This window comes from Nansenia antarctica (genome assembly GCF_963989245.1).
Source record: "Nansenia antarctica genome assembly, chromosome: 17".
Classification (NCBI taxonomy): domain Eukaryota; kingdom Metazoa; phylum Chordata; class Actinopteri; order Argentiniformes; family Microstomatidae; genus Nansenia; species Nansenia antarctica.
The window spans coordinates 12,410,313-12,432,309 of NC_137687.1; the positions used below are offsets into that span (position 1 = coordinate 12,410,313).

Below are 21,997 nucleotides of genomic sequence, written 5' to 3' on the forward strand. Positions count from 1 at the left end.
TACGTCTCTGTGCTTGGTGTCGAGCCTGGAGGGGACAATGGTGTTGAATGTTGAACTGTAGTCTACGAACAGCCTCCTCACATAGGAGTTGCTCTTGTCCAGGTGGGTGAGGGCGGTGTGGAGAGCAGTGGCAATGGCGTCGTCTGTGGATCTGTTTTTCCGAAATTGGTGGGGGTCCAGTTCGGGTGATAGCGAGTCGCAGATCAGCTTCTTGACCAGCTTCTCACAACATCTACTCACTTCGGGAGTGAGAGCAACAGGGCGATAGCCATTTAGGCACCATACCTTGTTCTTTTTCGGCACAGGGACAATGATGGATGACTTGAAGCAGGAGGGGGACTATACCTCTGGAGAGGGAGAGATCGATTATGTCCGTGAACACTACGTCCATATACACTTTTAAAGTGGAACATCACTGGTGACACCCAAAAAAGAGCATAGCGATCTAAGGCTGATATGATAACGCAGATATTTGGCTGTCAAAGTTGATCCCACCATAATAAAATCTATTCATTATTTAACTTTCCCCATCATCCAGAAACGATGGTGTGAAAAACGGAATTAAAAAAATGGTTACGGTATTATTTGATTATATACACTATACCAGTGTATTCATGTCATTGATTGCCCACAGGGTTCACGAGTTGTCCTTATAAGGCGATGCATGGCCATTATTTTTGTACAACAATGGTTACATCATAGCATTTCATTTCCATTGTATATTCTTGACAATATATCTGAGTGGAATTTGTTGAGCGTAGTGTTTTTTTTTTTTTTACTTGACAACAGTTTCCAGCAATGTGGAAAATGTGAACTCTGATTTACTGCCAAACCTTAGAACCTGTATTAAAGCAGGGAGAGCTATTGCGGTTGCCATGATGTGCTCTTAGAGTCACTGTTGATTTGTCTTTTCGGCCTCTACCCCTGAGATCCATTTGAGTGTAAAATGGCCTGTCCAGAGCAGAGGGATACTCTTAGCAAAAGCTGCTAGCATTGGAAAAAACAGAAAGCTAAAAGTTCAGGAGGTCGTGAGATGAGGTGAAAGTTCAGGAAGTTGTTAGTGAGTTTTGTTACTGACTTTTTAGCTAGAGTCTGACTGATGTCTAAAGTGTCGATGTTTAAGGATGACGACACTGTCTCTAGCTGCCATGGAGAAATAGTGGCATACCGTTATACCTTTATGGACCAATGTCAATTATTTGAAAATATTATATTCATGTACTATGTATATTCTGCTCACACAATTCAGCTTCACCCCCTTGCACCCCCCTGGCCCCCACACACACACACACACACACACACGCACACACACACACAAGCATCCACAGGTAATTTCTGCTGCCAGCAAGCAAGCCATGATGAGCCGCATACCGAATGATAGATATTAGAGCGACCATAATTGCGTGATCCATCATCGATATTTCTGAAGAAATATATTATACAACACAGCATACATAAAGTAGGTGGAACACAGAGCATCCCAAGGATTGCATGATCGCCGATATACAGACGCCGCTGAGATTAATATGAGCATGGCACACTCTCTTATCATCACTCCAACACAGGAGTGCGAGCTCATTCCCCACATTCAATTACTCTGAGTTTACATTCGCCTCTCCCCTGTTTGCCTCTCCTGTGTGCAATCAATCTACCATCATGTGGTCGAGAGTGGCACACTCTCGCGGAACGAGGGTATAGGATGCCAGGCACAGAGAGTGTGTTCCAGGTAATAATCGGGAGATATGAGGACTTTAAATCGCAGAGGTGCCATGCGATGACATTGCAGAGAAAGCAGTATCCGTCATCTTGACAGATGTGGAACACGGCCAATGCTATTAGACACATGCTGGCTGGAGCTTGGGCACAAATTCATTGTACACAAACTGTTTGTTTGTTTGTTCCTGAGTTCCTGCTGCTCTCAAAGAGGACCATATGTGTTCAGTATGGTAAATTGAGTGTTTTTGCGGCGTTTCTTTTGGTCCTATATCTCCCTCCTCCTTTCTTCATCTGCTTTGTCTTCTATGTTGTGTTTGCTTTCTTCTTTGTTATCTTTGTTGCTTTCTTCTTTTTCTTCTTCTTCTTCTTCTTCTTCTTCTTCTCCTCCTCCTCCTCCTCCTCCTTCTTCTTCTTCTTCTCCTCCTCCTCCTTCTTCTTCTTCTTCTTCTTCTTCTTCTCCTCCTCCTTCTTCTTCTTCTTCTCCTCCTCCTTCTTCTTCTCCTTCTTCTCCTTCTTCTTCTTCTTCTTCTTCTTCTTCTTCTTATTCTTATTATTATTTATGATTATATCTTCTACATCTTCAAGCCAGTGATAAGACATCTGCAATCTAAATCACACTCAGAATCATCAGACCTGTTCTTGTTTTACATGGAGAACTCCTTCTCTTGCTTCAAACCTAAAACACCACAGTACAACATGGAACCCTCTCAATGTGTCCAGGGAACCAGTGAGAATGTTGGAGGGCTCACGGAGGGAATCTCTCCCCATCATCCCATCTTCCCTCATCCCCCCCACCCCGTTGCCCCGACCGAGCAAGGAATTAATTAATAAGCCACCGCCTTTTTTGCTGCATATCCATGTCATTATGCCACAACAAATAGCGAGAGGCGTACAAACACGGCTAATCAGCACTGACGCTATGTAAACAGCTCCCTCAGTGGGCCCGTGTTTACCAAAGGTTAGCTCGCTAAGCTAAAAACACAGCGAAGGGTGGAGGAGACACAGCTTGGCTAAAGGGAGCTGGGGGTGGTGGTGGTGGGGGCCTGGGGGGGGCAGCTAGGGTTGTGCATTGGGATATGTCTTGGGAATAAGCACCAGAGCTGATCTTGTCCCCGAATCATGGGACTCCATGAAGCTTTTCCAAAGATCATCCTAATTACGGGGAGTAAGGTTACTGGTGGTGCTAGCGTGTGGTAGATGAGACAGACAGACTGTGCTAGAACGTGGTAGAGTGCGCTGTGTTGCATCCTTTTTAATTATGTGTTTCAGTGTGCCAATGTACGCAGAGTAGGGGCTAATTAAGGTCCTTTGACATCAGCCATAGCTTTGGCTGGGGAGAGGGGAGCACTCCAACAGGCACTCTAATTGACTACTATGATCGGGTTCAAAGTGCTCTCCCTCACGCTGTGCATAAATATGAGTCGTTTACTTGTTAGAAATGTGAAGCCGCCATGCCATGCCTGCCGCATTGATCGTGTTTTCACATGAGTTGTTTTAGGATGGCCTGTGTTTTGGGCTAATCTGTGAAAGATCATCATACATCACCAGATACATATATTTTTAAATCTTCTTGGAACCAAATGATCTGCTCTGCCGATGAGCTGGGTTCTTACATCTGGTTGGTTAATCCTGGAGTCTGGCGATGGCGGGGAGAACCGCTAACGACGACAGCTGCGTGCAAAAATAATTCACTTGCAACCAAAAAGGCGGCCCGTAATTAGCTGAAGAACAGTTAGTCTGTTGGAGATTCAAGCGTAAAATAAATGTGCATTCATAGCAGAAACACTTAGGTGTGTTTGACTTCCAAATATCATCTGACTAGAATGTCAGGCGAGGCGAGAATGAATGAATGAATGAATGAATGAATGAATGAATGAATGAATGAATGAATGAATGAATGAATGAATGAATGAATGAATGAATGGTCTTTATTGTCATTGATATAGTACAGGTACCAAACAACGACATTTGGGAGGGGGGGCTCCCCTGGTGCTAGGAAAATAAAAAAACAACAACTAAAAAACAAGAAGGGAAAGGAGCTGGTTTACATAAATAAAGGCTATGTACACTATACAAATAAAACACTGTGCTGTACTCTATGCTATGCTATACCTATTCTAACATTTCCTATTCTCTGCAACCTTATGTACCCTAGGGTTGTCATATTGCACATAGTGTTATTGCACATTCATTTAAAGTGTCGCAGTTTGCAGGCTTGAAATGTACACATTTGTGCCTCAGCACTACACCTGATTTCAATCCAGCAGCTGCCATCAATCCGTCCAGACTGTCCAGGGCCCAGAACCTAGGTCTTTGCTGTGTTCAGGGCCTGAATGGCCCTGGGGTAGAAGCTTCAGGCTGTTTGTCCTTGCGAACATGGTCCTGAACCGCCTGTTCGAGGGCAGCCGAGCAAAGTGTTCGTACCCAGGGTGGGATGGGTCTCTGGAGATCTTGGAGGCCTTCCTGAGGCAGCGTGTGTTGTATAGCTCTTCCAGAGAGGGGAGGGGGGCGCCGGTGATCTTCTGGGCCGATCTCACGACTCTCTGTAGCGCATTCCTCTCTGCGGCTGTGCAGCTGGAGAACCAGTTGCAGATGCAGTAGGTGAGGATGCTCTCCACTGCGCAGCGGTAGAAGGCCACCAGCATCTCCTGTCCGATGTGGTCTTTCCTGAGGACTCTCAGGAAGAAGAGCCGCTGTTGTGCCTTCTTGATGATGGCTGCTGTGTTGTTCTTCCAGGTGGGGGCAGGTGGGGGCAGGTGGGGGCAGTGTATCAGTACACTGTGTATCAGCCACTCTCGCCAAATGGGGATACCTACATGACGGGGAAGTTGTGTGTGACTGTGGCACTGAACCACAGACCATGCAGCTCCTCCTGATATGCCCCCTGCTGGAACAGCCCTGCACAGCATCGGACTTGGCAGAGTTCAATGAGAAGGGACAGCAATGTGTTCAGCTGTGGTTGAACCACATCTAGCCAAGCCTTGTAACTGACTCTCTTGTGGACACGAAAAGAAGAGTGTATCAGTACAGTCTCAAGTTGGACAATGCAGTGCGATTCCGACTGCAGGGCCTTGAAAACATGGCGGCTATATTGATAATCAATATATAAATAAATAAAACATCTCATAAATCCTCTTTGAATAATCACCACATAACTTAATCATAACTCAGCATAGGCTTGCAATCCATAGATGATTTATATCCTACTGCTTCACATTGCGGCATATAGGGCTTTTCCTGATTGAAGTACACGTGTCAAAGCGATATTTACGATTGGCCATGAAAGGTACCCCACACAATGAAGGCGATCGGTGCTTTGTGCGGTCTGTGAATACGGGGAGCCGCTGCCTCTCGTCTCTCAGACCTGCCTGAGGCTCTCTATTGAAAGTGCTGATAGGCACTGATCACCTCAGAAACCGCTCAGAATTGATCCTTTAAAACCCATCTGAAGCGCTCTACACCTGCCCAACTGAATGATTAACCAATTAGAAAACACTACTCATGACGTTAGAATTATAAGGTTCTATCTCCATTTTTGTCAAAATTGAGTTTCACCCAGCTAAAACATGTTTAAAGAAGTCAGAGAGGGATATTCAAAGTAGCCTAGTATATGGTCATTGATGAAGTTCATACCAAAAAGTCCTAATATGGATCCATTATTGGTCAATCTGAAAAGAAAGGGGGTTGATCAAATGGCTACACATTATTGTAACGTGTATGCAGGTAGGAATGCTCATTTAATAATCATTTAATACAACGTATTTTGTTGAAAGACAGACGGGTAAGCTTTTGCAGTTCTCCCTCACTCGAGACCCCACCACCGTGCTCTTAGCAGCTGAGGCTATGATGTGAAGTGGTTGTCAGATATCAGATTTAATTCACAAATTGACAGCTATATGATATAATGTAGGCTATTGCCCTGCAATTCCACCAATGAGGACGATTATTGACTATAATGAAGTAGGCCTTCATTTTCAATGAGAAAATAAAGATTAAATTGTCAAAGTCAAAGTCAGCTTTATTGTCAATCCTATAGAGGGCTGAAATTGCGTTTCCCCCTCATCCACGGTGCATAGCAAACAAAAACAATAAATAACAATATAATACGACAAGATTAAAAAAGAACTATATATACAAAAAATACTAGATAAAAGATTTGAAATGTGCGGTACAATGTACAGGGGTGGAATACAATATGAACAATGACAATAGTGCAATAGTGGTAATTGGCTCAGTATAATAGAGTAAAGTGTAACTCACCCTAAGTCTGGTAGAAAAGCTAAAGTAACATTAGGCCTGTTACAGCAACCACTGGAGGGGGCATGTTACTTGAAAATGTTTGATGTTTGCAACTTAAGTATGTAATAACACAGCATCCTAATTGCATAGTTCCATCCACTGTGGTGTTGTTTTTCTGTGCTATCCGACGGATCATCACAGGGGGAATCTCTGTTGCAGTTAGGATGATCTCTTTCACACCTGTATCTGATTTAACAAGAGACCAGGGGGTATTCCATCAACATCGCTAAAGGACAATCCAGGCTTATTTTGATAAATCCCACAAGATTTGATGAAAAAAATCCAGCCTTATTTTGATAAGTCTCGACACCTAACCCTAAACACCTCAACCCTAAACACACACAAACTTAAAAATATGATTAAAACTATAATGTTCATGAATGGTCAGTATGTGCATCCAACCCCATCACTCAGGTCACCTCAACCCCGAAAAGTGTCAGGTCAGGTGATTGCTTTGTGGTCGTTTGAATCAAGATTGCCACTCTAACAGCATGCATAGAAGTGCCAGGCCACAATATTGACTCTGATCTGATCTGATTTAAAATGTTAAACTGGACAAGGCACAATTCGGTAGCGAACCCGAAACAGTGAATCAGATAATATGCATGAATCAGATAGTATACAGTCAACATTATGTTGCACTTCAAGTTATGGTTGTGTTTTTATCTTTGTTGTAAATATAAGTCATCCCAATACATCTCATGAGTATGTTTTTTTGTTCATGTCTTTGCAGAGGACCCAGAATACAACAGACACACTGCAGGACTTGACAGGGAGGAACATGACAGACTTCCTACTGAAGACCTATGAGCATTCAGGCATTATAAGGTACTTTCACTTTGCTTGGCTCTGAATGTTTGGTAACACTTTATTTGAGTGTTCCTTTTGCCTGCAGACGTTATAACACGGCCTTTCTATGCCATAAAACATTCATGATACCAGCAAATCCACATAGCAGCAAATGTGACAGACGGAAATAGTTCTAAAAGGTCGTTACCCAGGCAGCAGAGTAATGGCGGCCTAGGTCTGGCCCACATATGGTTCCTACAGGCGTCTGGACATGGTCCAGGTACAACTTTGTTCCCCGGGCCAGAAGTGAGCCAGCCCCTGGCTGCCGTTCGTGAAACCTTTGCCATGAAAAGGACAGACCTTGGCCGGGATGTGGATGTGGATGTGGCCCACTTATCAGTTGATAGAACGGTCCAGATATGGCTAGGGTCTGGTTGCTTAAGGCTTAGATGTGCTAACTGTTACTGGGCCATCATTCCGAGTGCTGACTGGGCTGCATCCACAGGCTTAGGTACCAGACTTCCGGAGACGGTCTATTTCTGGCCTAGGGTACAAACATTCTCGGCCTGGCGTGGTTATGGCAATCAGATCTGGTGTAGTTATGGTAACCGCATCCGGCCCTATTCTACTCAGATTGTGGACAAGATCTGGCGAATGTACTGCAACTAGATGGAGTTAGGGTTATAGTTAGGGTTATAGATGTATTGTTGAGTGTGCTGAGATCCAGCCTTATGTATGCTAACCAGATCATGGTTGCATTGTCACAGATTTCACATTTGGATCTGTATTGTATTGTTATATAATTCCAAGTTGGATGCATTAACACAAAAAAAAGTTGTATATCTTTGCACTCGATCAAATTTCAGGACCCTCCTTTCATGACTTTTCCTACATATGTGCGTTCTACAACCCAGTATCCTTACATTTAAAAAATCACATCAGAATAAGCTCATATAAAGCTATTTTGCAGTTGTTCTGTGTAGGAGGCAGGCTAATTTACAAGCGGACAACTAGTGGTCGTTGTGTGTAAATAGCAACGTAGCATTGTAAAGAGAGGCTCTTATAGTAAGTAAAAAGGCACGGTTGTTCTAGTGTTAACTTGAGTACTTCTTATGTTAATTAGAATCAAGGACGTGTGAACAGGCGTGCTAATCAGTTAGTCATTATTATGATTTTAACTTTATGTAGTGAGCGCTGGCCCTATTCCTTCTGTACATGTGTTATAGGCTGCCATGTTACAATAAAAAGAGAGGATATTAAACATTAATATGGTTTTAACTTTAAAATAATAATTACACAATACATATTATTTATGGCGTGCCTGTTTAGCTCCACTTTTTGGATAGTGGCATTTTTAAAAAAAAAGCATGGGTTTTAGTCAAATGTTTTAATAAACATAGTTAACATTAATAAAAAGAGAACATGTTTGAGAGGAATGTTACTCACTTTTAGAAGAGTTATACAGAAATTCAGCAAACTTTAATTAAAAGAAAAGATTGCAACATTGCATTTTGAAATACACATTGTGACTGCTTAAAAAAGAGCATAATCAAACAAAGTGTTATCGGGGGAAAAAATGTAGTACTTAGCTCAATAGCTTTTTCTTTACAAAAGAGAACTTTACAAAAAATGTCCTGTCTTTTTGAAAACAAGTATGAAATATGAATTAAACATAGCATATCACTTAAAGAAAATGATTTACCCCTCTGGGTATACTTATCCAGTTTGTTTATATATATATATATATATATATATATATATATATATATATATATATATATATATATATATATATATATCTTTTGTTGTATCAGTCCAGTAATTTGTTTGCGTCTGTCTGGTGAAATCTAGACTCAATCTCAAGTTGATTGAGCTTTAGAACTTTCTGAGATTATTGGGGAGGTCAAACACACAATCTGACAAAATGACAGAAAATAGAACACGTCGAATATGCATAACTGAAAACTAGATGTCGTTAGATTGTCAGTTTAATTCAGATGTTGTCTTAGACTTGTGTCTGCCACACTAACAGCCTAATCAAGACCATATAAGTCTTTCTTCAGATGGTCTCGATGTTGCATCTCATTTGGTTCTGATGAGTCTGTCAGTGTGCTACAGTCACAGTAACTCTTCAAAACCAGATGAGATGAGCAGATTTCCCGGGATGGTCTGTGTAAATCTAAACACAGTCACACAGACAATTATGGAAATGTGCTCCTCTCATCTTGACTGATTTTGATAAGTTTAACTGTGGCCAGCTGTAAAACTGCTAAAAAATCTGCATAAAACTGACAAACTGCAGCTTCCAGTTATGACTCTCAGATTGTGCCATTTCTGTGCGCTCATGCCCGTTGTTATGGTTCCAATAATTTTTAATAGCTATCCCAACTGACAGAGTCTGAACTGTGTGTGACCCATGTTTTAATGTGCACAAAGTATGACGATCTTAATTTTTGTTGGCAGTTCCAACTGTCACCCAGTACTGGTCCGCGTCCGCCACATTTAGACCAAAGATGACCCAGTAACTGGAGCAACGTATCAGGGCCACATTCCACATACGAGAGCTGGCCCATGGGCGATGTTCCAAATGTCACCCAGTACTGGTCCTCCACATTTAGACCAAACGTGGCCCAGTAATGACAGAAAGGTATCAGGGTCAGATCAGGGTCACATCTCAGAGCTGGTCCATGAGCAAACAATGCCAACTCTTACCAAGTACCGGTCAGCCCCACTCAAACCAAAGATGGCCCAATAACTACAGAAACGTACTGTATCAGGGCCATATTCCTCCTTCCACAGCAGAATACCAACTCTCTTCCAGAGTCGACCCCCTACATTCTGACCATGTCTGGCTGATATTTGACTTGCCATTTCCAGTACTGAGCCAATGGACCTATCGCTAAGCCACGTCCCAACATTGAAATTGTCCAATCATATCACAGCAAAAGTCACGACAGGCAGAAAACTCAGACAAACAACTCGCTGATATCTGAGGGTGAAAAGCTTCTAGACGAAATATTCTTGACATCTTTAAAAAACATGTCTATTACTTGCTGTGGTAAATCAGAAATCAGAAATTTGCCAACTCCCACCGCCATTGTAAGTCATTGAATGTCATTCAGTCACGGTCGGTCAGTCAGTCACTGTCAGTGAAGCGTTGTTTGTTTGTCCGAGTTTTCCAAAGGGGGCGTGGCTTAGCGATAGATCCATTGTCTTCTGACTGGGTACAGTCCTGTTGTATGTATATCCATGTGTATGTGTATGTGTATGTGTATGTGTATGTGTATGTGTATGTGTATGTGTATGTGTGTGTGTGTGTGTGTGTATGTGTGTGTCTGTGTGTCTGTGTGTCTGTCTGTCTGTCTGTCTGTCTGTGTGTGCGTGTGTGTGTGCGTGCGTGTGTCCATGTGTGTCCATGTGTGTCCATGTGTGCATATCTAATACACTGTGATCTCTCTGTCTGCCACCACCACCCCTCAAGATATGGAGGGATTTCCGTCGGAGGGGTCAACTCCCAAGTCAGGATGAATGAGTCGGAGATTGAGGCTGTGATCATGGATTTGAAGAACCTTTTCAATTCCTCCCAGGTATGCTATGGATATTGGAGTCTTGAGGCAGACTTACTGGCACCTATAGAACGGCTTAACTTTATAGGCATATAGATTACATATCTTTTTGAGGGAGACGGCTCTCATGAGACTAAACTACCTACTAAAAGAGGTAGTCGGGGTCGCCTCGGGGTCCTCTTTACAATGCTCAAACGGCTATGTACACACAACGACCACTAGTTGGCCGCTTGTAAATTAGCCTGCTTCCTACAGAGAAAAACGGCAAAATAGCTTTTTATACTAGCTTATCCTGATGTGATTCGGAAAATGTAAGGATACTGGGTGCTAGAACGCACATATCTAGGAAAAGTCATGAAAGGAGGGTCCTGAAATCTGACCGAGTGCAAAGATATAAAAAGAAAAAATCTTTACTCAAATGACCCTCATGGCTGTTCTAGTGTTAATTCACAAAAGGCTTTAAATTAGTTTATGATACTGTACATTATGCATCTAGACTAAACTAATGACAAATCCAGCTCATAAGCTTTTTCGTTGCCCCAGTCGCTGATGTCAAGCTTCCAGGTTCTGTGAAACATGAGCTCAAATATGCCTCAACAGTGACTCAAGTGACTAACCTTCCTTGGTTGGGTGTCCATGGAAACTGGGTACGACTGAGATGTATTGACCGAATCCACCTCTTTTCTTTAAAGTACTCTGAAACACACACACACACACACACACACACACACACACACACACACACACACACACACACACACACAGAGAGAGAGAGAAAGGCAGCCAGACATATCCCATTTAAATTTTTGGCATTTAGCAGACGCCTTATTCCAAAGCGACTTACAATCAATACATTTGACTAATTAAGTGAATCATCTATCCACCAGTCATAGCAGGAAAAGTAATCTATGCCCAGGCCACGGGCCATTGGCAGACAGACAGACAGACAGACAGACAGACAGATACACACGCATACACACACACACACACACACACACACATACACACACACACTCCTTCATTACATTTTACAAACATGGATGGACTTCAAACTTCGTGAGATCAGCAAATTGCTTTCCCGTCTGTGTCCCTCTTCTGGCACTTCTCTCACTCTGGATCCTCTCACTAATACGACTTTAATTTGTGCAGCAGTGATGATGTTACCCTAATGGCCAAGCATTAGCCATCCTAGCTCTGTGCTCCTTCTTATTAAACTGCCACATTGTCCTTGGGATACGTCTGACTCACTCCTGTCTGCTGGAGTTGACTATGAAGAGAGAACACTGCTGCAATCTCACTCACAGCCATCTGACTCTGCTTGAAATGAGCTTTTAAATTCACATTTGATTGTGAAAGTGAAATACTGTAAGACGAGACACAGGTGGCTAAGGATGATGGGACTGTCACGGATGATGAAGTTCATAAATGGTCAAGGATATTCAATATATAGTATTGATATATTCAAAATATCAATAAGAAGGCCAAAAACGACTCGAAGGTGCTTAAAGATTTTTATTTTGTAGGACTAATCGCTTATAAAAACGTATTCAACCACCGACAATAAAGCTCTGAATATTGATTCACTTTCAGAGGCAACATAATCACCGTTTTTTAAATTATCCATAATTAGGATGAGAATTAACAATGGGAGCTGTTCTGATCCCACATTGTTTGCCTGGAGCCGTTCTCTGGTTACTAACGACTGAAAAATAGCCTTTTGTCTAAGGAGCTGTCAGTAACTCCTCACACACTTGACACAGCGAGTGGGTTTTATCGTTGTATCGCTGGGCCGTGGCGATGGCTAGCTCCCTGGCAATACAAGTATCATTGTCCTTGAGCAGGAAGGGTTGATTGGGGATTATACGCCGTAAATGCTTGCTGAGCTCCCTAACACCCCCTCCATCTCAGCTGACTCCTGTCGCCTCAGAAAACAAGCCGGTGGAAAGCACTAATGCTCGGGGAGAGCGCTTTCTCGCTTGCCCCACTATGGTGCCAACCAGCATCCTCCTTCCCTCATTCCCTCCCTCCCCTCTGCCAAAAAGGAGAAGTAGAGAAGTAAAACCACATAAGGTTAAAGACCTCAGCTGTTAGGAAAGCAGAATTATGGACAGAGAAAAGCCTGGTAGTCCACCGGGTTATGAATAGTTGATGAGATGGAACAGGGGTATTATTTAAGGCAAATATTTCTGTCAGTGGACAGACTTGTAGTCTGAAAAATAGTATGTAAATACTGTCTCAACACTTTGGGTTTTGCCCAAGGAGCAGATTGACTATCCAACTGAAACTATGCTTCCGACGTAAAAAATAACAAAAAAACAACAACAGTGCTACAGATGGAGAGTTAACAGTTTACCGGCAACTACATTATACTGATTCAGCAGAGAATCGAGACAAAAAAGATTCAAGAAAATATTAAGAAATGTCTCAAGAAGAGAAAAATGTGTCTAGTTTCCACCCTGGCTAGTCCTTGGAGGTGGGCCAGATCTCTCTCTCTCTCTCCCTCTCTCTCTCTCTCTCTCTCTCTCTCTCTCTCTCTCTCTCTCTCTCTCACTCTCTCTCTCTCTCTCACTCTCTCTCTCTCTCTCACACTCTCTCTCTCTCTCTCTTACACACACTCTCTCTCTTTCTCTCACTCTCTCTCTCTCTCTCTCTCTCTCTCTCTCTCTCTCTCTCTCTCTCTCTCTCTCTCTCTCTCTCTCTCTTTCCCCACTTTTACTCTTGTATTATGGGCTTTTGATAGGAGTTGCCGAGAGGCAGGGGAATCATTTGCATTTATATCACACATGTAATGCGTGCTGCGGTGTGGCCTGGGTAAGGTTGAACTGGCTGAGCCTCGCTGCTCCAGGGAGCCCAGTCATCTCCACTGCTCATCCTAAGGGCCATTTCACATGAAACATGACGAGAGCAAAATTCTTAATATGACCCATTCGGCTCACTACCTAGCAGCCCCCTCAGCTCTACCCAGAGTCCTCGGAGTCCTGAATAAGCACTCATTTCCCTCTCCTGAGACTCCCTGTGTTATGTCAGTGTGTTTTATGTGAGGGTTGTCCGTTGGGGGGAGAAAAATAAAAGAGAAAAGAGATGCAACTGAACATGGTCCTGGTTGCCAAAATAACAAACAACTTACTTCTGGAGCCTACATAAAATAAGTGTCTCTCAGCAACATACAGACTTGCTGAGAGACTTATTCCCCCTCATGTTCCGTCATGTTTTGCATTTCAAAGAGATGTGTTTTCCCATGTGTGTCCAATTAAGTCTCGATTCCCACCCTCCACTCTCTTCATTAGGATAACGCAACCGATCAGATGCTGCAGAGTGCTGAAACCCTACTGAAAGAACTCGGAACGAGGCACAACGTCAAGGTAATATGTCATTATTCCTTTGGGACCCCCATCAGGGTTTGTTTTTTCCTTCAAACCGTTACTGTTTTTGCTTGGTCATCCATATTTGTGAAATAGCATTGCACCACCACAATAGCATTTTGTTTAGCACAATAACATTGAGTGTTTGTTTGTGTGTGTGCGTGTGCGTGTGCGTGTGCGTGCATGCGTGTGTGTATGTGTGTGTGCGTATGTCTCTGTGTGTGTGTGTGTGTGTGTGTGTGTGTGTGTGTGTGCGTATGTCTCTGTGTGTGTGTGTGTGTGTGTGTGTGTGTGTGTGTGTGTGTGTGTGTGTGTGTTCTGGTAGCATCTTAAAGAACAGTGAAATAGAAATAGAGACAAATACTCAATGGTTCTTATTTGTTTTTTTGTGTGAATTGTGTGCTACTTGTAGGGTGTGATAGTTTTGTTATTTAACATAACAATAGGTATTGTAGGATTTTACCACAAAATAAAAATAGGTATTCATTAAAAGGGAGGAGCAATGATAGTTTCAACCCCGGGTCACACTTTACTCTACAGTACATACTGTAGGCCTCTTAGACTAGTTTAAGAACCTGTACTTTAATTATCCTGTAATGTGTCTATAAGAAAATGTAGCTTGATCACTTGTGCATAGTAACAGTAGTTAGTTTTTCCTCTTTTGGAAAAGAGAAACAGTAGTGATACTGCATCTAATTACTGTATGTCCGCTGGTGGGAAGAAGTTACTTTGTAACGGTTACCCTGAAATTATTCCTAAAGTAAGGTTCTCTTTCAGTCAACTCGGTTTGACATCGTGCTGAAACCTTATCCAACCATGCCTCTAACAGGAGGACAGGAGCACTCTGACTGGCTGACCCCGTCTCAGCCCGGCTTATAAAAGCTCCTAGGCTTTTTTAGCTGGTTGTCTATTCTTCCTCACAGGAATCCAACTGGTTCAGGCTTCACTCTTACCGAGCAACGTTCTCTCGAGTTTGGTTCGCCAACAAGAGATTGAATTAGCCTAGCTACTTTCTCTCGTGCCCTTCGGGTGGCGGTGCTAGCCAGTGTGTGAGCTTCTGTTGTGTACACACCACCATCAAAGTGCTCCTCTTTCTTTTACTACACCAAGTGAAAGGCTTCTTTCAATACCCTTAGGCTGGGTTGCACCAGCATGGTTTCACTTTTAAAACTGGATTAAATCAAGGTTTATCTACTAATCCAAACTTTAAACCTAGCATAAACCTATATTTACTAAACCTGGATTAAGCCTAAAAGGGGATTAATTTAAACCACGTTGGTGCAACCCAGCCTAAGTAAAAGAAGTAAAGAAGTGTGTGTTTGCTCCCTTGTGTTTTCCACACAAGTTAACACTGGGTTGCATTTTTTGCTTGGCTAGCTAGCCTACATGCCCAGTAGCATGCTGCCCCTATTTCACTGTTATTAGCCTGTAATCCGTCTGTATGGTATGGTTGTGTCATGTTATACGTGGATATTATATCATAACTCATTGATTTGATATAATACAGTATGAAAAAAAAAATGAAAAAAATGAAAAAGACTATCTGCTGTACTCATTGGCCACGCTCTCCGTCCTAGGTGTGGTTCTTCAACCAGGCATGGCATGGCGTTGTGTCTTTCCTCAACGTGGCCAATAACGCCATTCTGAGGGGGAATCTGCCGATGGACCAGGACCCTCGGCAGTACGGCATCTCCACCTCCAACCACCCGCTCAACCTCACCAAAGAACAGCTCGCCTACATGGCAATGTGAGTTAGTACACCTGTGGAACTGGCAGGAGGCTGAGAGAGAGAGAGAGAGAGAGAGAGAGAGAGAGAGACAGAGAGGGAGAGAAAGAGAGACAGAGAGAGGGAGAGAGAGAGAGAGAGAGGAAGCAGCAGTGTTATAGAGGGAGAGGGAGATACAGAGAGGTAGAGAGAAGGAAGAGAGGGGAAATGAAAGGATAAGACAGCAAGAGGAAGTGTACATGTGAGGTTACACATGGGAACCACATGTTTGTGTGCACTGTTGCCTTACAACCAACCGATCAGCGAGGGGCGCATGGAGCAGCTCCCCCTGTGGGCTTAATGAGTGTGTTATTGAAGCACAAAACCACAATCTATTCTAATCCTCTGTCTGTATCTGTCTGCTCTGTATCATAAGCCAGCACAGCCCCCTTACCTTCTGTATTCTACACACTAAAAACCTTGCAAAAACGTAGTTCCAGTGAAATCACAGCCCTATTTAAACGACCGATATTGGATTTTCAACCGTAACAATGTCGTTTCAAAGTCGTAACATTATGATACAGTTGATGAAACCAAACCAATCATGTGACACAGATGACACTTCACATCGGTTTTCCTTTTTGCGGAACCGCGACATTCTAAGTAAGATATTGATGTAGAGATCAGTTGTTAACGACATCTAAGTTAGTTAGAGAACCTCATACTCACATAGATTCAACCGAAAGCTTTATTGCTTTTCTCTCCCTTGCTCCTTGGGCCCTGCATGCAATGTATGATCTCAAGATTAACTTTTCATTTTTACTGTAAAATGAATGTTTATGAAGGGGTGAGAAACAGGACTGAAAGCGAGTTGATGTTTGTGTCCTCCTACTGTATGTGATTGCACAATTCAATTCAATTCAACTTTATTCGCCATGTGCAGTGCACTAGGAACATGACTGGGTATTCTACCATGCTGAACAGGCTACAGTACATACAACAACAAGACGACAATACAACAAAACTCAAGACAAAATATACAGTACCAATGAGTGAATAATTTGTGTTACTGTCACTTGTGTTAGTGTCAACACTCTAAATTGTCCCCATGTAGACGAAGTATATATTTAAATGCACTAGATAGAAAAATATGGTTTGATGTGGCGGTGGTGCATGTTGTAAGCCGTTCAGGAGAGAGTCAGGCTAGCCGTTTAGTTTAGACTCTGACCTCGATGCTTTGCAACCATGAGGAAGATGAGTTATGGTGGTCCTGTGTGACCTGAAGCTATCCCTGCCTTCAGTGAATCACACAGTGGCTGTTCAGTCATCTAAAGGCTCACTGTCCTTTAAGACAATGCCTGACATTTCGTCCCTCATATCATCTTCAGAGCAGGTATTTGGATTTATGACAGGCGGGAAGAGACATTATTTAGCTCTTTCATCTTATATGGATGTTACTCCAGTCAGCATTTTGAAAAATGTCCGCGTTTCGAAAGTGCGAGCGTCAAACAAAATATCTTAAGAGACTGTAGTAATTTATGAGGTTTAAGAGCAGGTAAATTAATCTCGATTATTACTGTTCTTGGAAGAACAATTCAACAGTACATTTATATTATGTTATATATATATACAATTATATTACGTATATATTATATTAAATATATAGTCATATATGACCACTGTATTGTGGTTTCTAACTTCTGCTACACTATCTGAAACTGCACCTGATTCTAGATCTCAGTACAAGCACCTGTAACCAACAAGCACATTAAGCTTCGGCGCAGGCTGTGGCGCAGGAGGTAGAGCCGGCGTCTAATGATCGCAAGGTTGGCAGATCGGCGGTTTGAGCTACGGCTGGCCACATGTCGAAGTGTCCTTGGGCAAGACACTGAGCCCCAAATTGCTCCCAATGAGTGGGCCGGCGCCTTGCATGGTAGCTTGCAGCCATTGGAGTGTGAATGGGTGAATGAGAGGCCATTCTAAAGCGCTTTGGAATAAGACACTATATATATATATATAAAATAGTCTGCCCTGTGAGTTGGTTTACTGAAATCTGGGGCGGCACCCACTGCGTAAATTATTTCATATGTACATACAGTATGTGCCCTAATTATCCACAGATAAATGCAGTAGCATGGCTGTGTGGGTAACGTATTTAACTTGTTTAATATGGTAATTACACTTCAGATAATTAAGCATGCAAGGATCAAGGATATCTCAGTAGCAAAAAGGTCTTTAAACGAAAACATGAATTAAATAATATTATAATGAAGTAAATGTCAGTGTACTCTGAGTCTGAAGAGAGAGAAACAGTCACTAAGAGCTTTACTCCCCACATGAGATGAAAGTAGATCTTCCAGGGTAAATGCTTCTCCACAGTACTAATGAACTAGGCCATGACATCCTATCCCTGACCTTTGGGTCTCCTCTTTTGTATGGATGCAATATGAAAGAAGAATTCAAGTCAAATGTAATATTTGTTTTGAATGTTCTCCATGCAAGTTGCCACTGAATGACCAGGTGCCGCTGAATGACCTTCAACAAACTTCAGCAACTATCAAATGCAGTTTCCACCTCTTGGAAACTGTGTGTCAACTTCCAAAAAACCTCCTTTATAACTCAAATAACTCAAACAGTGGAGAGCAGATCAATGGGGGTGATGTATCAAAAGAGACCAGCAGAAGCTCTGAATTGAAAGATGTTCAACACTTGCTTGTACAAATGGCAAAGAATCGCTGTTCCAGTTTTGCCTCATTCCTTGAATTGACTCATCTATTGGTAACAGGCTAAACCTAAAGCATAAACATTAAGCATAACTGGGTATCCATTCTAGAAGTTCTTTGCGTTACAAACGATAAAACAAATATTTTCAGTAGGACTGGGTTCATTACATGTCAAAACCAAAATGAATGATGCAACCTTTACCGAGTGTGACATTTCACACAGAATGGAACTTGAAACCTGGAAAGGTTACGCACCTCACCTCTATCTAAAAATTATCTCGGCTAGTTATCTGTCCTGTGTACTGTGTCCCCTCAGGGCTAGGCAGTCACTAGCCTTGAATCCCTGGACAATGTCAAGGTCACAGCATAGTCCCCTAGAGCAGGAGTGTTCCCTCTGTCACACTATGACCTTGACCATGCTCCCTAGAGCCTAGAACATTTCAGGGCTAACTGTAAGGTGAATGGTTTGGGTACCGTCAGCTTTATGTTGTCTTGTTTGATGGTGTTTGAACGTACGGACCACAGGGGGGCATCCATTTTCCACATGTTGACCAATTCCTAGAGTGTCATTATTTTTTATCATCGAAAAGGCAGAAGCAAACCAAAAAACATAGATTTCAAGAAGAACTGTATGAATATTGAATAATATTACTGGCTATTTCAAGGTGCATTTGATTTGATTTCATAGAGTGAATGAATAACCCAACGTCCTGTTTTCCTGTGTCTGGCCCGTTGGCAGGGCCACCACCTCCACCGACGTGGTAGTGTCCATCTGTGTGATCCTCGCCATGTCCTTCATCCCTGCCAGTTTCGTCCTCTTCCTCATCCAGGAGCGCGTCAACAAAGCCAAGCACCTGCAGTTTGTCAGCGGGATCAACCCAGTGGTCTACTGGGTGGCCAATTTTGCCTGGGACATGGTAGGCAACACCCATTAGCCCGCCATTTCACCTCCTAAGTGAGTGCCCACCCCCAGGGGGGCATACAGTGCCACTCTATCCCACTGTGTGGCTGGGATGGTAAATGGTAAATTGACTGCACTTATATAGCACCTTTTTTGCTGCTCCAAAGCGGTTTTACAACGGCCTCTCATTCACCCATTCACACACACATTCACACACCAATGGCGGCAAGCTGCCATGCAAGGAGCTGGAACCGGGAGCAATTTTGGAGCGAGAAGACAAAGAGCAATGTGAAAAATGAACCGAATGCAGCTTCCTGGATGGTGTTTTTTGGGTTTTTTCTGAGCAGAATAAGTAATGTCAGATGTGAGACGTGTGTTTGACATGCCTCTAGCATTTTCATCAGTGCGCATTAGGTGTCATAGGTTTTCATCATCTTACATAGTTGACTGTATAGTCTGGGTATGGATAATGAGGTAAGGATAATCCTAGACTACTTAAAGTATACCACCGAAGGCTGTATTGAAAGAATTACCAGAAGCATTGATTGGAAACGTTACTTTGGTACCATTGCCTGGTACGAGTCGAGCCCTGAATAACTGTTAGTGGCAACTCTGGAATTATTGACATTGGCTGCTCCAATTGGTTATGCTCAACAAGCTTAGCAGTGACAAACAGTGAAGCAACGTGGTACTCACATTGGCAGTTTCCCTTCGGCCTAACAGCAGTAAACAGTATGTCAGGTGAGGGAATGGCTTAGCTCTACTCACACGAGTACTGGATTATTATCCTTAATTATTACGGATTATTATCCTTAATATACTTATAAAGTCAAAGATAATGTTATTATGCAGCCAGTCAAAGTTTTTTTTAGACAGGAGCAGTTACTATTTGCATATATTTCCCCAACAATTGGAATATTTCAGGGCCTCCAAAATCTTGAAAGGGATATATTTGAATCGGGTTGAAGCGTCTCCATGAGACTTTTTGTTTAAACATTTGAACTCTCCCTCTACTGCTCCCAATTCAATGTGTGACTAAGATTCTCATATGAATTTAATCACGTCTTGTTTACTGTTTATGTTCTGTAAATTGCCTGATGGATTGCAGTGCTTTATAATCGTCCATGCAGAGTCTCTTGAAAAGCCTTCTAGCCCTAGGGCATGGATTGAACATGTACAGCAAATCGGTTGAAGTATTTTAATACACAAGTATGTTTTGTTATATATACAAACATTGTTGATACATGCCTTCATACATATAACAACAACAACAACAACAACACTACTACTACTACTACTACTACTACTACTACTACTTCTACTACTACTACTACTACTACGAAGAAGAAGAAGAAGAAGAAGAAGAAGAAGAAGAAGAAGAAGAAGAAGAATTATTAATTGCATTCATATTACATTGTATAAGTGGCCATCTAATGCCCCCAGAGTTAAGACCTTGTTCAACGTTCAACGATAAGTTCAACGTCTCATCTGAAAGACGGCATCCTCTGCAATGCAGTACCTCATTCACAGCCCCGGGGCATCGGGATTCTTTAGACCTCTTGAAGGCGTCGTCCTGGGGGCTATTCCATCAACGTCGCTAAAGGAAAATCCGGTCTTATTTTGATACTGTGACTAGTCCCCCATCCAAGGATTGACCAAGCAGTGGGATACAGGGTGGTGTGGTTGATGGCAAACAATACACTTTTCATAATTAGAAAATGTATTACAAATGGAACTACTCAACTATAGTTTTTTTTTTTATTGTGAGCTAGTTTGATTTCAATTTGCAGTGAAGCCGGTCACAGACCCTTCCCCTCACATGAAAGACGATCGGATTGCTCTGATGTTAATTACACTAATTGCGTATTAAAAATGTGATCTGTGAAAGCTAATTAAAACCCCATCTATACATTTTGAAAATCACATGTAAGTTTAATTTGCTTGAACGTTTCATTTATTTATTTAATTTTGGATGGAGGGTGGAAATGATCTTTATCTTGGTCGGGCAGTGTAACATAAACCTAATTAGATTTTAGGTTGTTTTTACTTTGCCTGAAGAGAATAGATTATTAATAAGGTCTTACGTATGCTTTATTGCAGTGCAACTACATAGTCCCGTGTCTGATAGTCATCATCATCTTCCTGTGCTTCCAACAAAAATCCTACGTGTCCCCACCTAACCTGCCAGCGTTGGTTCTTTTACTGATTATGTATGGGTAAGTTGCTCCTAAATATATCCATGTTTCTGTGTGGTGATCCAGTGTATGTAATAATAATAATATCTTAGATTTATGTAGCGCCTTTCTCAAACCCAAGGACGCTTGGGTCTATGTGTAAGATATGTGCATTTGTCAGATAAAACAAAACAGAAAACAGTGTCATGTCGAATCACAGTCGAATTTCATGTGAAATCTATATTATGGAACACACATTTGAATCATCTTACTATGGATATCTTTGAAATATCCTGTGACAGTCAAATGTCCTTTTCTCAATATAAAATAGTAATAGCCACATACAGTACTGTATGTCTAGTGTGTAGTGTATGTTGTTGTTGACGACTGTATGGCATGCTAAAGTAATTTCCTCTACGATAACTCTAATTGAGTTATGTGCCTAGCCTTTTTCTGAATATTGAAGCTTTGGTTTCATAACCTGTTTGTGATTTCAGGTGGTCTATTACGCCCATGATGTATCCGGCTTCCTTCATCTTTAGCGTCCCCAGCACAGCGTACGTGGTGCTGACTTGCATCAACCTCTTCATCGGCATCAACGGGAGTGTGGCCACCTTCGTCATGGAGATGTTTGATGATGACGTGGGTGGTTGAGATTTATTTTACACAAACACAATTACAGAATTACATAACTACATCAAAGGGAACATTGCCCATCCAGCTAATATATTTGGATGACATAATAGTGTTAGATTGCTTATT

At 42.2% G+C, this 21,997-nt stretch overlaps 1 protein-coding gene across 2 annotated transcripts in view; it reads left to right on the forward strand.

The window, feature by feature from the left end:
• LOC308172700 (phospholipid-transporting ATPase ABCA1) overlaps positions 1-21,997 on the forward strand; it is a 172,311-nt gene that overhangs the window by 101,728 nt on the left and 48,586 nt on the right. For both annotated transcript variants that reach the window (XM_080547635.1, XM_080547636.1), the window contains 7 exons: positions 6,749-6,843; positions 10,286-10,391; positions 13,658-13,732; positions 15,310-15,479; positions 18,900-19,077; positions 21,162-21,277; positions 21,733-21,877. In XM_080547635.1, coding sequence (XP_080403761.1) covers positions 6,749-6,843; positions 10,286-10,391; positions 13,658-13,732; positions 15,310-15,479; positions 18,900-19,077; positions 21,162-21,277; positions 21,733-21,877 — 885 coding nt within the window. The remainder of the gene's footprint in view (positions 1-6,748; positions 6,844-10,285; positions 10,392-13,657; positions 13,733-15,309; positions 15,480-18,899; positions 19,078-21,161; positions 21,278-21,732; positions 21,878-21,997) is intronic.